This window comes from Cydia splendana, chromosome 15 (assembly GCF_910591565.1).
Source record: "Cydia splendana chromosome 15, ilCydSple1.2, whole genome shotgun sequence".
NCBI classification, from domain to species: domain Eukaryota; kingdom Metazoa; phylum Arthropoda; class Insecta; order Lepidoptera; family Tortricidae; genus Cydia; species Cydia splendana.
Genome location: NC_085974.1, coordinates 2703773 through 2725636, shown reverse-complemented (window position 1 = coordinate 2725636; position 21864 = coordinate 2703773). Strand labels below are relative to the sequence as shown.

At 39.1% G+C, this 21864-nt stretch overlaps 1 protein-coding gene and 1 long non-coding RNA gene across 4 annotated transcripts; both read left to right on the top strand.

The window, feature by feature from the left end:
• The first annotated feature begins 202 nt into the window (after window positions 1-202).
• Window positions 203-21680, top strand: LOC134797399 (ubiquitin carboxyl-terminal hydrolase 16/45). 3 transcript variants are annotated; one of them, XR_010145075.1, is made up of 8 exons: window positions 203-337; window positions 511-1358; window positions 8973-9096; window positions 11586-11736; window positions 12829-12976; window positions 13955-14059; window positions 14863-16700; window positions 16879-21680. XR_010145075.1 is itself a non-coding variant. In XM_063769621.1 (7 exons), the coding sequence occupies exons 2-7, from the start codon at window positions 530-532 to the stop codon at window positions 16422-16424; spliced, it is 2919 nt and encodes a 972-aa protein (XP_063625691.1). In that variant the 5' UTR covers window positions 203-337; window positions 511-529; the 3' UTR covers window positions 16425-21680. The 3 variants fall into 3 exon arrangements, 2 of the variants coding, with proteins under 2 accessions (XP_063625691.1, XP_063625693.1); XM_063769621.1 differs by having other exon boundaries at window positions 14863-21680; XM_063769623.1 differs by lacking the exon at window positions 13955-14059 and having other exon boundaries at window positions 14863-21680.
• LOC134797400 (uncharacterized) lies at window positions 4501-5683 on the top strand. The gene is made up of 2 exons (XR_010145076.1): window positions 4501-5076; window positions 5310-5683. It is a non-coding gene; the product is annotated as an uncharacterized LOC134797400 (long non-coding RNA).
• Window positions 21681-21864: the final 184 nt, after the last annotated feature.

The following is a 21864-nucleotide window of genomic DNA, read 5'->3' as shown; positions in this document are numbered from 1 at the left end:
TATTCTTTGTCTATGAGTCTTAATTATTTAATATAATAAAATCAACTCATCTAGACATTTATCTTTCTTAAAGTAGTAATTTTGATCTAAATTTAATAACTTTTTTAATGAAATCGTATTAAATTTATAGTCTAAAATCCAATGCAAGCACATCACGCAATAAGATTGACTTCCCTTCCCCTTAACTAAACTTTTTTTTATAATTGCATTATGTTGGTGGCATTGTTAAGATGTCTGACGGTCGTGGTTTACTTTTCTTTTGACAAAATTTAGAAAGATCGGAACTTAACTGGAGTTTCGTCGCATTAAGTCTAATAACCTTTCTTCACATGTAACTGTAAGTGTTGAACGTTTGTATTAATACACATTTGGCATCAGTGCTGCTATAAATTAACTTTCGGGAAGATAGTGCGTTGTCACGCGTGCAATGGCTATCGACACAGATTTGTCATTTTTCTCTTTTTGTATCCATGCGGATATTCTATAAACGTATCTCGTTACGTGTTGCAGGCAGTCTTCTGACCTAGTTATGGGAAAAACGATTAAGTGGAAAAAGAGACAAGGCGACCCAGGGGAGAACGGGGACGAATCGACGGAGTCGTGCGACGAAAATGTCAAGTCCGCATGTCCTCACGTCGCGAAAGCCGTCGACCTGACTCGGCTGAAGAAGTCACTGAAGATCGGAGGCTTCGAGAAGGAGTGCGCGGAGTGTTTAAAGAGTACGAAAACGGAGGTGTCTGACCCAGATTTTGTGGAGGATCTTTCTTTGTGGATGTGTTTAAGATGTGGCTCCCAGCTCTGCGGTCGCGCTCGTAACCAGCACGCTTTGAACCACTTCAACCGCCCGCACTCGGACTCGCACGCGCTAACTGCCAACACCACGACTTGGGCAATCTACTGTTACAACTGCAACGATGAGGTTACAGCCACAAGCTCGAAAAAGCTACATGAATGTATCGAGTACCTTAAAAAGCAGGCTCTATCTGGTGGCAGTACGAAATCCTTGCCGCCAATAGAACTGCCGCCGCCAGAGACAATAATAAAAACTGATTATACTTTCAAAGGCAAAGACAAAGCCATGGGTTTTACCTCACAGCGAGTGAGAGGTCTCTCTAACTTAGGAAATACCTGTTTCTTCAACTCGGTCATGCAGTGTTTAGTCCAAACGCCATACCTGCTCCCCGTCTTACAAGAGATGTCGGCGACGGGGGAACAGTTCACGTTGCCCGGGGGCAAGTTGAGCATGAAGTTGGATGGAGAGGAGAAGGAGGTTGAGCTGCCCCCTATTACAGGACAGTTGTCCGAGTGGGGACCGTTGACTAGGACATTAGCGGAAACTTTGTCAGATTTGCAATCAGGTATGAAACTATTTTCTATTTTGATTTTATTGATTATTTAATGCTGTTATTTATTTTAACATAGAATCTGTGTATTCTAAGAGCATTTCATTCCAATAATATTAAATTGCTCTCATGTGCTAATGAGAATATAACAACAAATTATTAAACCACTCCACTAAATGCTTTATTGTCAGATTCATTTTTAGGGTTCCGTACCCAAAGGGTAAAACGGGACCCTATTACTAAGACTTCGCTGTCCATCCGTCCGTCCGTCCGTCCGTCTGTCTGTCACCAGGCTGTATCTCACGAACCGTGATAGCTAGACAGTTGAAATTTTCACAGATGATGTATTTCTGTTGCCGCTATAACAACAAATACTAAAAACAGAATAAAATAAAGATTTAAATGGGGCTCCCATACAACAAACGTGATTTTTGACCAAAGTTAAGCAACGTCGGGCGTGGTCAGTACTTGGATGGGTGACCGTTTTTTTTTATGCATTTTTTTTCCGTTTTTTTTTTTCATTATGGTACGGAACCCTTCGTGCGCGAGTCCGACTCGCACTTGCCCGGTTTTTACATAAAGTTTTCAATATTAACAAGCATCTTTTCAGTATTGCCACCTTTTAAGTACAATTGAACAAAATTCATTTCTAAAGCAACTATGTTGCTTTGACAAAGAATAATGCATTTTTCAGATTAAACAGTTACCAAATACCAACACTTGACCTAAACTCTTGACTTTTGTATATTGCTTCCATACATAAAATAAGTCAAAGTTGAGAAGATACAACAAAAACAACTAACATTTTATTTATTTCATTTAGCTTTAATTATTCTACAGAACTACAGAATCATATAAAACACAATATTTTAACATCACATCCGTCAGTTCAAAGGTCATTAACACTGATTTCTAATACAACAGTTCATGGAAACTCTGCCTGCAGTACAATACTCATTATAATTAGCTGACTAATGACCCAGTTTGGGTTGCTTTGTTTTAAACACGTCTTATTATACGCACTTGTCTATTGCGTGTAACTAGACATATGCAATTGATAACAGTATCTATCTTGGTACCTCTTTTGTTCTGGAATCAAGCCAGGAACTTAAGCTATTAATGTTATAAATGTGAAAATTTTAGTTTGGATGTTATTTCCTCAGCTTAGTTAAGCTTTTTAATAATAAAAAAATTGGCAAACAGACAATAAAGGACATAGGATGCAATAAGTGTTGTAAAACACTATTTTAACAACCCAAAATCTTGACAATTCTAGCCTTATTGCCAATTCTGTGAAATTTTCTGTGTTAGAAAAAAAATACAAAAAGATGACATGCCCTACTAGCCACTCGCCCTAGCTTCGCATGGCATACACAAAACCTTAATAAATTATACACTATACAATTAAACCTTCCTCAAGAATCACTATTGATAAGTGAAAACCACATGAAAATCCGTTCAGCAGTTGTCGAGTTCATTGACAACACACAGACAGACGCGGCGGGGACTTTGTATTATAAGGTGTAGTGATAGATAGAATACTCTTTATTGGCACACCTCAGTAAAAGATACAGCTTAAAGAGAGAGGCAGCCAACAGGCGGGCTTATCGCTAAAGAGTGATCTCTTCCAGACAACCTTAAACCGGATAAAGACTTAAATTACTTTTGCCAATTTACGAAGAAAGACATAGGACTCCTTATAAGCCACATTCTTGATATACACAACATACAGCCCATATAGCAATGACATTAATACTCCCAAGGTGATAATGCTATACATATAGGCGTCATTGACCTTAATGATAAAAGAATTGCGTTATTTAGTATGTAGATAACAACACGCACTAACTTTTATGTTACTAATTGCTAATTGGTATGCTTATGACAGATAAGAGCACTGAAAAAAGTGGCACCAGAATGCTTGTTAGTAGACAACAATAGTTAATTTTTTTTCTTTATCTTGTGGGACTTTTTGCGATATAATAGTATCAAGTAGCATGATTCTTCTTCCTCGATTCCTCATGACTGAGGGTCGCGACCACATGAGGTCGTTATTTTGTGCACCAAGGCTCTCCATTCTGCACGATTTCCCGCCTTCCTAATAATAGGCGCCTGTGTAGATCCCTGGCAGGCCTTCTTTACAGTGTCCATCCAGCGGGTTAGTATAGTAGCATGATATTTACTCACATAGGGTTGGTTGCACCAAACTATCTGTCACTGTTAAAGCATTCGCTAAATTTTATTGTATAGGAAGTTCCATAGTTCATTGCTGAGTGTAGTTGATCAGTCCACTAAATACGGTTGATGCAACTGGCCCATAACCTTTCATGATGGTCAAAAATCGTGGGTTCAAACCTTGGATGTGCTGTGTATTTGTTGCTCTGTAGAGCAAAAAATGCGTTTTTCCTTGTACTGTGTTGTATACAGACACCATAGGAAGTGCCTGATTTAGAACTCGTAATCTTATTTTGGCGGAATTTGTATGTAAAAATGCATTTCTGTTTAATCTATTTTAATTCCATATTTTGTACGTTATCAAGACTAATTTGACCACCTTATCTGTTCATAGTAAATACAATAACACTATTCATCAACATTGTAAATTTATGAAAACAAATGTGAGTCTGTTTCACAAAGTTTGTTTATCACTCATGGCCAAAGGCTGTGTAAACGGATATACATAACAAACATAATACTATAGTCTGTATCTTTAGGTACTTATTTAAAAAAGAGTAAACAAAATCTACCCTCAAATGGGTTCCTTAAGCCAGTTGAGGGTCTTCGAGCAACACCGGCTTCCGACACATCGGAAGGGAGGGGCCCAAGCGATATCTCACCGTACAAATCTTTCTGCCATTTTTCGCGGGGGGAAAGGTGCACACAGTCGCACTTCTCACACACTTACATACAAAATCCAATCTGTAATGACGACACAAATACATAGAAAATGACACACGTCAAAGACAAATCTTGCAAACCTCGATCTCTTTTTGTGTACCGACGAGTGACAAGTGTCACAACACCAAGGCCTATTGACTTCCTTGAAACGATGTGACCCTTCAAAATTGTGCATGTGTTGTCCGTTCCCAGACGAGATTGCCAGTAATTAACATCAAAATATTTTACTACAGCAACATTGCTAGAACTGGCTTTGTCTATAGATGCGATTTCTAGGAACAAATCAAATTATTTTGATTTGTATTTTATGAAGTAGTCATATGTAAATTATTATTTATTTTTTGATATATGTATATTATTATCTATTATATTTCAGTTTTTCTTTGTCTATGTTCATAAAATCTACGAAGGGTAGACGTGCCTCTACCCTCCTTGATAAAATAAAAAAAAATCTTTGTCAATTGGCCTCTTTGATAGGCCTTGATTTGGGTCTGGCCGGTAAGAACATAGACAAGATAAAAGTCTGTAATGTCAATGCTGTCATTTAAGTCATTTAATGCAAAAATATCAATTTTCATATAAAACGATTTATTCACTTGAAATATATTTATTTACCTATTAATTTTAAAAATAAAATCTATTCATATGTACGAGCAACATATCTAAATGCGTCTTCGCACAGACTTAGTTAAATTTAAACCGTTGTCTCTCTTCCTTCCTTGCTGTATGTATCCGGCAATGGCGACTTTATCAACAATTCTTATCCGGATTATGGAAAGCCCTAATGTGTGTGTGGAAACCGTTGTAGTAAATCAGAAACAGCGATAATTTCAAGGTAAGATATATATTAATCTTTAAATAAAAATGAGCGTGCTAATTACCAAATTCAAATATAATAATTTAATCTTACTATCCCCGTAAGTCCCGCGGACGCGTCCGAAATTATAATCAAAATTCAACATAGATGTAAAACCCCACATTGTTTAAGCTGGTAACCCTAGGAATTAGCGACGTTAGTAATTAGGAAGATAGATTATATTGTTTAATTTTTTGACTATTTTGTTTTAGAAAGTGAATCAGCAGATGGCTTGAGCGTGAGATAATAATATAATCCTGGGCCGTCATATGATTTCTTGGAAAAAGCTCAGAAGGGCACGTATCTGCCGCATATCCAAACTAGTTTCCCGGTGACCAAGAACGCTGCGCGGAGCTGTGAAGCAGAAAATGTCCGATAACCGGATAGATGTAATAACAACTTGTAACCATTTGCCATATCAGTGTATGTATTCATATGTATTATGAAAATATTTATATCTTAATAATACGTAACTTTTTGTTACCTTTTATATTTCACGAATTTCTGAATATAGTACCTAATCATTATCTTTTAACGTATTTTTTTACTTATTTGTGAAATGCTAATTTCAGAGCCCAACAACGTGCACACTAGCGCCACTGCTAAATAATCGTGATTATTTAAATTTAACGACATGTATTTAAAAAAGGGGCCGCTACGGACTGTATTGTGTATAGGGATTGCAAACCGGATTGATTTTCAATCCGGCCGGATCCGGCCGGATTTTGGCCTGAATCCGGCCGGATCCGGCCGGACCGGATCCGGTTAGGTATAAGGATATTAAAGTTAATTAAATGACATATTTTTCAAGTTTTAAGCGTTATATGAGAAACAAAGGGTATTTTTACAAATGTATTCATAAAACAACAATTTGAAGTTAATAAGAAATAACTTTTTAACAATAAAATAAAACTAAGTATTAAAAAGTGTCACATAGTCAATCTCAATTTAAAAATATAATTAGAAATCTAAGTCATTCATTAATTAATTTTATTATATTTAATCATTCACATTCTGCTCAAGTTTATACGTTTACAATAAAATTATAAATTTGATTAGATTCCAAAGCCTGTTAACGGGATAATTATGGGAAATGAAACCTCTCGAAAGGACAAGTTTTCGTAACTGCTGTTCTTTGATGGAATTATTTGTAACGCTGACATCCATTCTAGTAACAAGATATTTTACTTTTAACCAAAATTGTATGAAATGCGCTCCAATATTATCTTGCTTTCATTTTTTACCCGTGAAAATAGTTTTATAGCCTAAATCACAAATAAATAAATAATTCATGAATAAATATTTGGGGACAATTTTATACAGATCGACTTACTCGTAGCCCCAAACCAAGCAAAGCTTGTAATATGGGTACTAGCTAGCTCTAGGTAGGTAGTACTACTAGGCGACGATATATATACGTATAGTATATTGATAAATACATGCTTATATACGTAGAAAACACCCATAACTCAGGAACAAATATCTGTGATCATCACACATATAAATGCCCTTACCGGTATTCAAACCCAGGACCATCGGCTTCATAGGCAGGGTCACTGATTCGGTCACTACTCACTAGGCCAGACCGGTCGTTACAAATGCCTTCCATGGCATCTCCATCCTTAAATTTTTACTTCTAATTATTTAAGTAATCGCCGTATCGTGCCGATTCGTGCCACCAACATGAAAGAAGAGGAAATCCTCTTCTGTTCTCAATCATCGTCATATTAAATATCTTCTTATTTTACTAAATTTGGATTTTTTCATTCGTTCTTTATTCTGTTTAACTTCTTTCTTCTATCCGTCGCGTTTATCTCACCTATAACGCGCAGTGGGTGCTGCATGTGGTCTTTTTTTCTATTTTCCCGGATCCGGTCCGGATCCGGTGATTTCAACCGGATCCGGTAGCTCCTATAAAGTGCCGGATCCGGCCGGATTACCGGATCCGCCGGACCGGATTGCAATCCCTAATTGTGTATTTAGGTACCTTTTGAATACATCAAACTAGATTTTATGTTGCTGGATTCGTCGATCTATGAGCTCAAAACAAAAACGGCCGTTTTAACTTTGGACGGGTAGATTGACGAATCCAATAACATAAAAACTAGTTTAATGTATTCAGCAGTGGCGCTAGTGTGCACGTTGATGGGCTCTTAAAAACCTGACCCCAACAAAAAAGAAAAAAATACAAAAAGAAATTCCCTCTCTGGGATTCGAACCCAGGACCATTAGCTTCCTGAACTGGATTACTGCCAATACCCGCTAGGCTAAACGGGTTGTCAATTCTAATTACAATGGTATCCTACCAGAGCGCTAGTAGTATAAACGAACTTTTGAAAGGGACATTTTTTTGTATGGAGTTATCGTTCTTCTCCTAGTGAGTATTATATTCTTTGCACAACACGCACACTAACACATTTTCGTTGAAGTATGTTATTGTATTCTGAGAGATGAGAAGTCGGATTTGTCGCTCGACCGATCCGTAATTTGTACTGAGCGAGCAAAATCGATAAATCCAACAATTACATGAGACTAAAATATAATAATTGTGTTTGAATGTAATTAAACGTATGATATGTAAAAAAAAAATTACATGTGAAATGTAACACTTTCTTTTTGTAAATTTGATGTCCCCGACCTCTTTTTATAACAAAAAACCGAGCAAACAGGCATTTTTGTGCAGCAGTGTTCACGCGCGCGTCTGGACTCGGTCTAGTGAAAAATCCAAGTGCAACTAGTTTTATTACCCGCGCTAGATTAGATTGACGCGCTAATCTTGTACCTCGGCAGAGGGGAAATAGTGCGAATGCCGCCTCCCTTCCGTGTTGCTCGAAGTTGAGGGTAGATGAAAACATTACATGATCAAATAATGTAGGTTAAAATCAGGTCGTTCAGTGACAGATCCAGGTTTAGTTAGGCAGTTTGGAGACTGCCATGGTCGATCGATCCCAATTCCCATGGCGCTCTCGCAAACGGCAAAGAGGGCGAAACGCCGGAGTGGGTTTAGTGGGTAGGCCCAAGTCCCCCCCCCCCCCCCCCCCTCTTGCCAGGAGGGGACAGGAGCGGCAAGTCCCACCCCCCCCATCAATGCCCTTCGTAAATGCGTAAATGCATTCTCCCACTCCGTGCACAAAAAAAAACCGGGCAAGTGCGAGTCGGACTCGCGCACGAAGGGTTCCGTACCATAATGCAAAAAAACGGCAAAAAAAAAAAAAACGGTCACCCATCCAAGTACTGACCCCGCCCGACTTGCTTAACTTCGGTCAAAAATCACGTTTATTGTATGGGAGCCCCACTTAAATCTTTATTTTATTCTGTTTTTTGTATTTGTTGTTATAGCGGCAACAGAAATACATCATCTGTGAAAATTTCAACTGTCTAGCTATCACGGTTCGTGAGATACAGCCTGGTGACAGACGGACGGACGGCCCTTTGGGTACGGAACCCTAAAAAGACAGTTTGGCATGATTTGCTGCTGAGGCTACAATGACATATACTTTTATTGAAAAATCATATCAGTATATTTTTCAGAACTGGAGTGTTCAAAGTTCTTAGAGCAAGAAATGGCAAAACTTGTATTCCACATTCAGACAAATCTCATTTTTATGTAAAAAACAGTTATTCTTCAAGGCTACGTTTTTTATGATATCAAATTGGGACATTTTTTGTACAAACAATTGAGTTTCGAACTGATCACGCCATACAAAAAAAAAACGCAAAGAATACAATGAAATGAAATGAAAACTTCGTCGAAATGAGGACTTACTTTTTATGAAGATAGAAAGTGCCAACAACCGTTCTAATATTACAATATAACAATCTTTATCTACACATGGAAATAATGATATTACAATGACAACTGTTTTTGTTTTCAGGAGAAGGTGGCGTGTACACCCCTCGCAAACTGCTCTCGGCGCTGGTGAACAAACTGCCTCAGTTCGGAGGCGGCGACCAGCACGACGCCCATGAGTTGCTGAGGCATCTTCTAGAAGCTGTCAGGTATGTTCTAGAAGTTATATTAATACTAGCGGTATAGCAGTAGAATAACATATTACTAGCGGTATAGCAGTAGAATAACATATTACTAGCGGTATAGCAGTAGAATAACTATATACAGGGTGTCCAATAAATAGCATGTTACAATTAGACGTGCGCGCCGGTCGAAAAAAACCGGGCGGCGGCGCGCCACGAAAAAATCCACGGCGGCGGCGTAACGCCGGCGGCGTGGGATTTCCAACTTTTCAATATACGTATAATGAGAAACCAAGATTAACTCTTAAATCAACAAGGGAAAAAACTAAAAAAAACTGTGTTACATCGTTTTTTGGTTTATTGTAGAAAAATCATGAAAAATCTAATAATAATTTTGAAAAAAAAAAACATATGTCAGTATGTTGGACGTTGCCAGGATCGGTGTAAATAACCGAGTAATGAAAAGACGTTGCCGAGTATAGACTACCTACTTTATGTGCATAAGGTTTTTTAGTCCAATTCATGTTTTTTAAAATAAATATAGAATAATTGCATTTTTTAATTAGATATACACTTACTGATACTATACTTGAACTTACTGATAATGTCAACTTATGTAATGAGTTAAAGTAAAACCTATTATTTTTATATTTGTGGAATAACTTTATAGCTCGTAGGTGGTAAAATTTTACCAGTCATTGACGTCTTTTATTTAAAATTAAATCAAACTTAGCGGGGTATTCTAGGAAGCAGTAACATTTAAGCAATGGTTTTTACAATAATGCATGCACTTTTATCAAAATTTTCCTAACAAATTTCTCTAAAAAATGAAATCTGGTCTCTTGATGAAAACAAATCCACACACAAACAGGAAACAAACACACACACACACCACATCCACAGGAATAAAATCCATAAAAATATTTTTATATCTATTTGGTTCATTACGTTGTAATACGGCAAGTAATTACTTTTTAAAATGTTTTGAAACACCTAACATCCCTCTATTTAATTTATTTACCACAAAAACTACCAGAAAATTTAATAATTTTACTCTTCGCATACTTGGCAACGTCTAACATATTGGACTTAGCAAAAGTGCCGTGTAATCGACAACGGGCAAAATACTGGACATTACACTTTTTACACTTGTTTTACCCATAAACACAAAACATTTTTATGTAAATCATATTGCCACGTAATAAACAGACCAGTTAGTAACTTATTGCACGTTTTATTTTAACGCTGCTTAATACTGTCATATAAAAAAAATGAAATATGGGTAAAATGTCAGTCTGTCGGATGCTTCTTTGCAAGTTCTGCGGTCTGTAGGACTTTGACAAAAATATTATGTTCAGACTGGTTCCCAATATTTTGTTATTTATTTATAAATAACATATCATTCATGTAGTATTAGTAGTAGTAGTAGTAGTTATCTGGTAGTGTAAGTACGCTACCAGGGGAAAATAACGCTATGCTTAAATATTTGGTGCAGAATTTTTTTCATGGGATGTCCAGTATAGTGGATGTTATCGATTTAAGGGTTAAAATAAATCAAGCAATGGATTAAAAAAAACGGGACAGTCGGACCGTTAAAGCTAGGCACGTCGCACGCGCTTTATGTCCATTGACTTTAAATTTGTACTCTCTTGCGGGTTTTGTCTCGGCGCGAATTTTAAACTACCGGCGGCGGCGGCGGCGCGCTTACTCCGTATGGCGGCGGCGCGCCGCGGCGGCGCGCACGTCTAGTTACAATGACATCGAAGGTAAGCTCAAGAGGCTCCAACCAGCTTAACATGACGACCCCAGTAAAAGATGCACGGTTTTCGAGTATTTTTAAATTTATTAACATTGTTAGTGGCTGATATCACTTGGATAGCTTTTGAAGATAGTTTTGAATGTGTACGGCGTGATTAATAGTTAATTAAGACGACGAAAGTGTTCTTTTGCGGATTATAAATGTAAAATCCGGAATTTTGCCGCAAGGTACTTGAAATAAATAACTGTTCCAAATTTTAGGTATCTACATCAAACGGTCTTTGAGAAAAACGCATTTAACACATTCAGTGCCGAAAACCCGACTATCGGGTATTTTATGATTTCGTTCCCAGGCCGGACGACCCGATAGTCGGGATCGTGGTACTATTGCTTTATATGACGAAATTGTTGTGGCCTGGCGCGGACGTCTTGTTTGGTTGGGTGGCAATGAATGTGTTAACTGATTTTGAGCCCAAAGTGATCCCATAAGAGCTCCGCGAACAGTTTTGTGCGGAGCTGTAATAATTATTTGTATAAAAGGTATCGTCTTGGGTCGTCACATTCGTTTTTCGTCAAGTTCTTAAATTAGTCCTATTCTGCTTTCGTCACGCGTTCTAAGCCACCGACGATTGTGACGAATGTAGAATGGGTGACGAAAGCAGAATAGGACTAATTTAAGAACTTGACGAAAAACGAATGGGACGACCCAAGACGATACCGTATAAAACACAACATTAAATTATCGTACCATTTTCCAGATCGGAGGACCTAAGACGCTACCAGTCCGTGATTCTCAACAGCCTGGGCATGAACTCCAAAGTTGACCCGTCCAAGGTGGACGGCGAGGTTAAGCAGAAGGTCAAGTTCTACGGCCAGCAGGCTTCCGACACCATGCTGAGGCCAGAACAGGTTAGTGAACATGTTGATTTATGCTATTGGTTGAAGCTACATGAACTCTGAACTCAAAAGGATCTTGAGAAAGAAGAAAAAACCTAATTGAGAACCTCTTCCTTTTGAAATATTCATCATTATCATATCAGCCAGAGGACGTCCACTGCTGGACATAGGCCTCCCTCAAAGAGTGCCACAATGACCGGTCTTGCGCCACCCGCATCCAGCGGACTCCTGCTACCTTCACCAGGTCATCAGTCCACCTTCTGCGGGGTCTACCCACGAACTATTGAAATATTGAAGTCGGCTAATTACGTGATGTTAAATAGGTTGGTTATTGGTCATTGCCTGTCGACTATTGGACACATTTAACCTTTTAACCGCCAGCAATTTTTGATCGAGCGTGCTCGTGTCGCCGCCGACAGAAATTGTACCACGCAGAGTAAGGTTGGCATAGTTACGGGAGTAATAAATGGGCTGTAAAAACCAAATCAGATCTTTGTCTTATTTATCAGACTGTGGCGAAATTTGCTGGATATGTTATGTCTTATATATCAGACTCTGGCGGTTAAAGGGTTAAATAACATATTAACTCACATTTATAGACGGGTCTAACGCGATTTTTTTAAATATTACATTTAAATAATCTAAGTGTTACGTTAATATATATGTCAATGTTACATTCCCCTCGATCGACAGCCCGCCTGCATCCGGCCGGGCGTCCCTACACTACATCTACATCTACTTTCCCCTATATTAGGAAGGTGTACGGTACGCCCTTCTTGATGTGAACATGACGTGTTTGAAACAATAACATAATTTCGCTATTACTCCAGTATGTCTTTAATATATTTGTTAGGCTAATCCCGGCGATTTCACTGGATTTAAAGCGAGCAAGTGTTATTGTTATTTAGTTACACCATTCCTGCGTCCGTCGGCTTGCTGAGCTTGATGTAAAATAGCAACAACAATCATAGAAGAGAAAACTTAAAAAGCCTCTACTTCCTGGTGGGACTTGAGGAAGTCTGTTATTGTTATTTCAAATTAGGTAGCTTTTGTTTGAAAACAATTTTTGATGTAAATTTTTTGCCAATATTTCTGGTTACGCAGGTGTTCCGCGGCTTCCTCGTGTCGACGCTGGAGTGCCAGGAGTGCTTCAACCACTCGGACCGCACGGAGTACTTCCTGGACCTGTCGCTGCCCGTCGCCGCCTCCCGTCCGCAGCCGCCAGCGGTTGTTCGCAGGAAAACCCCCAACGGTATGTCTACATGTATACACAATACTCGTAGCGAGGCAGGGTCGCCATGTGAGGCGGTTGACGCTTCCAGACGGTTCAAGAATGACAGGCAAACCCCCAACGGTATGTCTACATGTACACACAATACTCATAGCGAGGCAGGGTCGCCATGTGAGGCGGTTGACGCTTCCAGACGGTTCAAGAATGACATGAAAACCCCCCACGGTATGCCCTCTGCTCTCTACACTACAGCCCTAGGCTTCATCCGACGCGCAAAATTTGCCAAATTCCATACAATCTGGCTCCAAGAGGACGCAGAAGCCTGGTGTGGCCTTCAGGTTAGAAAGTTTGGATTCCCCCGGTAATAATGTAGACCATATTAATATCAGCAAACACGTCTATAGGACAGTTCTCGAGGATGGGTAACGTACGTTGTGTGTTGCGTGCAATGGATCTGACGACTTTTACGTTTCCTTTGTTTGTATTTTGAAGTGTTCCCGAGCGTTTTAGAACAGCGATTTGTTTTTCGAACAATTTGCCACGTCCACTTAAGTCTAACAACCTCTAATTTATGTTGGTTGGTTTTGATTTTTTGAATACCTTGGTCTCTTCTGCTGTAATGTAGGTGTCCCCCTAACTAATGATGATTTGGACCCCTAAAGCTTGTGAAACAAGGACTCTAGAAGTCTAGATAGAATAGATAGAAGTGATGTAGAATTGTAGATATTAAAATTATTTTTCCAGTATTAAAAGAAAAGTAAAATTCAATAATATATGAAGACAGTTTTATACACACACTTCTTAAATACAGAATGATGCCCTGAATTCAAAGCCTGCGATCCAATCATACTACTCTGAAAAAAAATTACAGTAAGGCTGATGTTGCTTGTAGAAAACAGACCAGATTACAAAAAAAAATAGACATTCCCTATGTGTACTAACATTACCAGCTTGCCCCTAATCGCATTTGTGTGTACTGACTAAACCCCGTATTTTCAGAGGAGATGTACAATCAGTACAACACTCAGGAAGAGAATAAACCCTCGAAGCACCAGCTCAAAAAGGAGCGTATTGCGGCGAGGAAAGCGGCGCGCAAGAACAAAGGTGCATAGCTTGGCTTACGACAGTTACGACGCTTACCATATTGCTGATTCTCACTTTGACTGCTATAAGACACTTGTATTTTGTTTAGAGTTACACCAAAGAGAATTTAAAATAGAGAGTTACTGTCATAGTAAATTATGAATGAATGAAAACATTTATTTTCAGGCAACTATTGGCCCATAGATAAATACCTTAAAACTAGCATACATATTATTACAAAATATATCTTAAAACTAAAAACACAATTATGGCTGCGATGCAGTTCGCAACCCCGCAGTGTCAGGGAGCCGGCCGCGGAACCGCCGGAACTTGACACCCTACACATTATGTAGCTACAGTACATTTACTGCCATCTTTCGACAGAAGATTATAACTGTTTTAGAACGCCATTTGACTTTGATCATTATTCTTTCACTGATATGTAATAATTTGTTAACTATTGAAATTAACGCCAACTACTCGACTGTAGGCCGAAGGTTACTAGCGACCCGCCCCGGCTTCGCACGGGTTAACAAATTATACACCTAAACCTTCCTCAAGAATCACTTTATTGATAGGTGAAAACCGCATGAAAATCCGTTCACTAGTTTATGAGTTTATCGTGAACAAACACAGACAGACAGACGCGGCGGGGGACTTTGTTAAGGTGTAGTGATAATGAGGTTTATTATTTACGTCTTCTTCGCATATGTATTTATTGTCTAAATGGCGACTATAGTATACCACCTTACCTACTTATATAATTCCCAGCTTACAAATCAAGTTAAAAGGTTAACATATCTCACCAACTTCTCTACTTCCAGGTAATTCCACGTCAAAGGAAGAAGCGACTACTGACGCGAACTCTAAAAAAGAAGATGGCAAGTCTTCATCCGAACAATCCGACGCCGACGTAGAAGATAACCTAGAAGATGCGCCGAGGCGAGCGGACACGCACAGCACCTCAGTCGGAACCCAGGCCATCGCCCACACCGCTGCCAACTTTGCCCATTACCTCAATATGGAATCCGGGTATAATTCGGAGAAAGTCATAAGCTCAGATTCCATCCGGACCAGCCCGGTGCATTTAGCCGAAAAGGAAACGCCAGAAGAGAATGGGAAAGAGTATGTCGACTCATCCACGTCGACTATGGCTGTCCCGCTTGAATACAAGCCTCTTGCACCATTTGAGAACCTATCCAATCCGGACTCTGGAGTAGCAAGCCCCGAAGCCACGAAGCATAACTCCACAGAGACAGTGGACCATGTAGACTCTCCAACTGATAATAAGGAGCTTGGTAGTCCCAGTTCGCTTTCAAGTGAGATCAATTTAGAGCTGACAGAACCGAGCCCGGGAACAGAACCAGAAAGACCTGTATCCAGGATTGCTTTCGCTCCAGAGTATACCAATAAAGTTGTATCTAGAGGGATCAGTGTAGCTGGTTCAAGGCAGTTGCTAGAACAGAGCGGAGACAGCAGTTATGAGTCCCCGCCTGATGCGAAACCAGCAGATACAGAACTGACTAATCATGTCGAAGTTACGAACAAACTTGATAAGCTCAAACTAGATATGGAAGAGAAGAGTCTAATAGTCCCTCCGGCCCCAGCTTTGCCCGCCCCGTTACCGCGGCCGACGCTCGGAGGCGCTGACGACAAAGGCCTCATGGATTTCCTGTCCTACTCCCGCAATTCGACCCGACACGTGTGCGACGAGGACGAATGCAGCGTCGCCTCCTGCCTTAGCCAGTTCACAGCTTTGGAACTGCTTACTGGGAATAACAAAGTTGGATGTGACACGTGTACTAAGCGGGAAGGCCAGGAAGGAGGAAAAACAGTGTACACAAATGCTACTAAACGCTTCTTAGTGGCCAGTGCACCGGCTATCCTAATTCTACATTTGAAGCGTTTCCAACTCGGACCTCGCTGTATGTTCAGGAAAATGTCCAAGCATGTAGACTTCCCGGCTATCTTGGACTTAGCACCGTTCTGCGCTATGGACAAGCTTCGCAAGCAGCCCGGCATTAACCGGACACAGGAACAAGTACTATACTCTCTATATGGAGTCGTTGAGCACTCAGGAGGCATGCACGGTGGGCATTATGTTGCATATGTGAAGGTTCGGGCGCCAATACGACGCGATCATCCTCGCTGGGGATTCCTACCTAAAAGCGCCAATGTAGCACCTCCTGCCGCTGAAGCCCAAGAAGCACCAGAGCCTGATTCAGAGTCCGAACTCTCCGGATACGAGTCCGGTGAAGGAGCACCTATGCCCGACTCCCCGCCTGGCAAATGGTACTACGTCTCCGATAGCATGGTATCAGAAGTGAGCGAGGACAAAGTATTAAGAGCGCAGGCCTATCTACTCTTCTACGAGAGGATCCTATAAGCCTAATTTAACCAGCGTGCTGTATATAGCTTGATAGCTTTTCCTTTTCCTAGTTGGTTACCACGGTGATCCGTGTTACTCTGTTTTGTTTATTGTATCCTTAGGACAGGTAACCATTGCTCGCCCCAAAATGCTGTAGCGACGATATATTGTATTTTTTACGGCTCTACGCCTCAATTATGTACACATTTATGCTCGTATTAATAGACCGTTAACTGATATCATACTCTAGTTTTAAAGAGGAAAAGTAAGCTGCGTTCCTCTTTTAATTTTGAGGTCCAGTTTCGACAGCTTTAGTTTGAACTTATGTATATAGTTTTTTTATACACACAGGATTTAATTATGCCACTAATTCAATGGTTAACACACGTGTGATACTAACTCAATTTGGGTCGTAGCAACTCAGTATAAGACGTGTGTTACTGCAGATCAATATGGGTTTTTAGGACATCAGCTCACTCCTCTTAACACGTTCACTGCTAAAACGGTTATAGCCGATAACATGGATGTCCCGGTATGCAGAGAAAATGCATCGTAGAGGCAAAACGACAGTCATAGCGCTGAATGGGTTGAAACTTGTATGGTATCTGATTGCATTTTATTAATACGACTCTTTACAGATGTACTTGCGGAAAGTTTCAAAAATGCCCGAAAATATCAGGAAACTTTCATTTTGGAAACGGAAAATTTCAATCCACATACAAACTAAGTTTCCGAAATATTTCAATTCTCTGAAACTTTCCGACGTCACATCAGTTCGAAACTTAGTCATTGCAGATGAAAACGTACGTCGTATAAACTAAGGAATTGATAACAATGAATTATGGTACTGATTGGTGCATTGATGTACTGCGATATATATAGTTACTCGCATAAGAGTCACACGGACCTAGGCGCCGCCATACAATCGGAGTTACGCTCATTTTAAAATAACATTCTGAAATAACATAAACATTCAAGTAATATATCGTTAGGTGACAATCAAAACTCACAAAAAAATAATTAGGCAAAAATCAACCTTATTTAGGTAATTATACGGTTCACTGTGCCTATATGAACTTGTGGTGGTAAATAGTGAGTTTTAGTTGTCACCTGACGATATATCTATGTTTGGTAATAGTTATCGTTCCTGGAATTGTAATATTAAGAAATAAGCAGTTTTACATACATACAAAGCTTTTATTCGCTTTATTTTCTTTTTATAATATTTTTTAGCAACGAAAACTAGTACCCGACATACATATATGCAGGGCCTTCTTAAACTATTCTGGGGCCCCTGGGCACATAAGAATTTGGGGCCCTTTTGGACAGTAAAGAAAGCTAATTAAACTAACATTTTTCTACTATGATCTTCTATTTATTATGGGTAATCAAAAATATACTGTTACTGTCTGTCCTTCGGGGCCCCCTGAGGATGGCTCTGGGCACGGGCCCCGTGTGTCCTTATGGTAAAGACGGTACTGCATATACAGTGCCGGATTTAGACATTTGCCGCTCGTAGGCTATGCCGATTTTGCCGCCCCTATCCATCTCCCTTATAGCTTTTTAAAGTACTTTCCAATCAGAGGCGTTTAATTTAATAGTACAACGCACCATAGTCATATTAAAATGCATATAAGGTGATGTCACTATTCTAGATACAGATTTATATGAGCCGTTTTTGTCAGCCAATGACGATGCGACCTCGTTATATTTGCCTGATCTGATCGGCAACATGGGTACCGCTGGGTTTCGGCCATTGAGAATCAAGGTGAGGCATTGGCAGTCAGGCTGGATAATAGCTAAGGAGTTTGGTCGGGTCTAGCATCGAGTGCTCGAGGGACTATGCTATACAAATGGCTTATATTGATGGGCCACAGATAATGTACCTAAATAAAAACGCGAGCGTAGCGAGCGCGAAATTTTTTCTGTAGAAATAGCGCAATTCGATAGAACTAGGCTGGTTATGTCTGCCACATGCCCAACAACTTGTGGGCCAAGTTAACCACAAAGTGGGTGCCCCACGAGTCAAACCGGGGAACCGGTAGACCTCGTCGGCGATGGCGGGATAACTTGGACTCCTTTTTGAGAGACTGGCCAGATGTAGCTCAAAACCGAAACGAGTGGAAGAAGAGGGGGGAGGCCTTTGCCTAGCTTTATTTGTGGCCCATCAATAATGTTCCTAAATAAAAATGCGAGCGTAGCGAGCGCGAATTTTTTTCGGTAGAAATAGCGCAATTTGATAGAACATGGTATATTTTTAGAATTCCAATTTCCAAGCTTCAAAACGGAATAGGATCACTTTGTTGTCCGTCCGGCCGTTTATCTGTTTCTATATAAAGGGTCTTGACATGACAGAGGGCGGCAAAATCGACAAATAAAGCCTGTTATTTAAATTTTACAAATAAATAGGGGAGCGGCAAAATTCTGGTCAACCCAATCTGAACAGCTAATAAATTATTCTTTAACCCAAATCTGCCGCCCTAGGCTTCAGCCTTCAGCCTACTCAGCCTAGTGGTAAATCCGGCACTGTGCATATATGTCACATAAATTTCATGTAATTTAAGCATGCCATTTTAAAATGAGAGCGGCTTTTTGGCGGGTCCGTGTGACGCATAAGGCGTAATATTAAGTCGTCTTTCATTTTAAAAGATATTTTACTCTTGAACGTTACATAGCGGTTCTCACTAAGTTTTAAATGTTACGAGACGTTCGTTTTTTTAACGTATTTATTATTTTCTGTATTTATGTTTGTCATTTTGTGGCCCTGTTAACTCGGGAGCGAAGGACTACAGGGTGGTTTGGCAGACGTGATCAGAATAACAAGCCATAAGGGTAACTTAGTCAGGTTGATATAAAGGTTCTAGCTTGGTAAATATAAGATATAGGGTTACTTTTTCTTGCTACTCGTTGCCATGGTTACGTTTTCTTGGGTCACTTATGAAACTCTGCTTTTATAGCATTTGTTATGGCATTGCAGTGGTTATCATTAGCCCTTTACTTTAGGTCATCTACCAAGCATGTTAATAGAACGTGTTACAGCCACTTTTCTAACAAACTTTGCTAATATGGTCCCCTAACTGACGGGGCAAAATAACAACAGTAATAACCTTTATAAAATTTGGTCACAATATTAACTTTGTCACTCCGTTACTGTATGTTTCAAAAGTGATATGATGTCATTGATGACCATGATTTTTCAAGTTAACAACTTTGTTCCTGTTCACGTCTTTTAAATCACCCTGTATAGGTCTATAGGCTGCGTCCTATATTCTCCATAGTCTTCCACTGAAGTGTCAAGCCTGTATAAATCTGGTACAATATCGGTAAACGCCATTCGTAGTAATGAAATTAGCATAGTTATTTATTGTAATGTGATGTCGAATAACATTTTACTGCTAAGTCGTTCTCAAATTGAATATATTTAATCGGGTCACTCACGCTTTAAGTCGAAAATTTCTAGACATGTTTCGCTCTGTAACGAGTAGCTTTAACGGGAGCACTCGTTGACTGACGCAGATTTCTACTCAACTCAGACTTAAAATACGTGAGTGACCGGTTTTAATATATTTGATAAGTCGTTCTCATTTAATGCTGACAAAACATCGGTATCGTTTAATAAGAGTTATTAATAGTAAAAAAGTGTAGCCTAAGAAAAGAAGATGCCTCGAAACAGATGGCGCTGTACTGGTTCAATATGCGGTAACTCTGGCTAGGTAACTTTGATGTTTGACATTTCAGTGTCCACAAAACATGGCGTAGTTCAGCGCCATCTATTTCAGCTGTTAAACTAGGTGGCACGATTTTTTTCTTAAGCTTATCTCTTCAATTGATAACTTTTTTGATAATTGATAATACTTCTTAATCATTTGATTTGATTGTTTTGTTGACGCTCTCATCATTATCATGCATTTTAATAAATCTAATCGTGTCACAAGGAAGCTAATTTTAGGGCGAGGGCAGATATCGAAACCCGAGCATAGCGGGGATTGCAAATGCCGTCCGAATCAATTTTACTACTGAGTTAAAAAAAACGCATTTCAAAATAATACTGTTTAGTCCAAAAGCTAACGATATTGGAGTTAAATAAACCCCATAGTAGGATTCTATGAGAAGTGTTTTACCACAGTCTATACAGTTGTTCGACGAGGGGGGGGTTTGCGCGCACCCGAGCTGCATAAATAGCTGTCATCGCATTGTTAGTAGCTCGGTACACGTCAAAGTCGGATCACTGTTACTTTTTACACTGTGGTTTTACTATGTTATGATTTAACTATTAGTATTCCAATAAGCTTGAAGTCTTTAAGAAGGTCGCTATAATTCTGTCTTCGCCATTTTGCAGTGTACTACCCAACAGATATATTTGTACATACAAGATGCTCAAAAATATCTGAGCATTCACTAACACCTTAGTCTAGTTCAGATATTTATGATACCTGTCCTCTAAATATTGGTCTATCTAGGGATACCCTAGTTCTATCTAGATCTCCTGCAAAATTTCAGACTGACATTATAGTTAGGTTATTAGGCAATCTAGACCTAGTCGATTGGATAAACCATAGAATCTTGCAATCTAAAATAAAGACATTATTTTAGAATCTAAAGTAATGTCCCGACTTTTATAACTAGACAATTTTGTTTTACCATTATAACATTTTAACGTACATTTTCAGTAATATAGTGACTTGTAAATAGGTCAAGGGCCTATTACATAATATAATATTAATACTCTTAGTGATTTCGTATGTAAAATCACAAGAGTTACACCAAGCAAAGTCTGCAGCGATTTTCATAGCCCACGCAGTGCAAGTGTTATTTGTACGTCATATTTCCATAGATTTTCACTTTTTAAATAACACTTGCACTGCGTGGGCTATCAATATGTCTGCAGACTTTTCTTGGTCTAACTCTAATAGTATTAGTTTGTGTTTTATTATGCAATAGGCCCCTGATAGCGCTATTTAGTTGTAAATTAAAGTATCTTTGAAATATAAGTAGATGGCGCTTTAACTATTTTTAAATATTGTCAATGACATAAACGAAAGTTAATGAATTCACCCGCAGTCACTCTATTATTAAAAATGTTACTCGAAACACATAACCCTCTTTTTTGGGGCAGCCGGGTAAGCTTAGCCCACTTTATGCATTTGCCAGGTTTCCTGCGAAGTTAGTTATCTATGTTGATTTATGTATTATTTGATAAATTTTGTATATTGAACTCCAAACATATTATTGCGTTAAACTTGTGTATTAAAATAAATATGATTTTAAAACGTCGAGGTTGTTTTATTTTACAATAGGAAGACTTAAATACAGGTGGTTTATTCATTGTATTTTTTGTTCAAATTTCACTTAAATTAAAGTTTGTGTAAAAAAAGTGTAAGGTAGAATCTTAAAAAAGGATCCAAAATTAACAACATATATTCATTAAATAATTTTTCTGGTTTATGATGAGTCTTGC

Bases quoted from the DNA above. Each gene is read 5' to 3' on its own strand.
- LOC134797399 (XM_063769621.1), top strand. From the start codon at position 530: ATGGGAAAAACGATTAAGTGGAAAAAGAGACAAGGCGACCCAGGGGAG. The intron at 1,359-8,972 runs GTATGAAACTAT...TTTTGTTTTCAG, and splicing joins TTTGTCAGATTTGCAATCAG to GAGAAGGTGGCGTGTACACC. The intron at 11,737-12,828 runs GTTAGTGAACAT...CTGGTTACGCAG, and splicing joins CCATGCTGAGGCCAGAACAG to GTGTTCCGCGGCTTCCTCGT.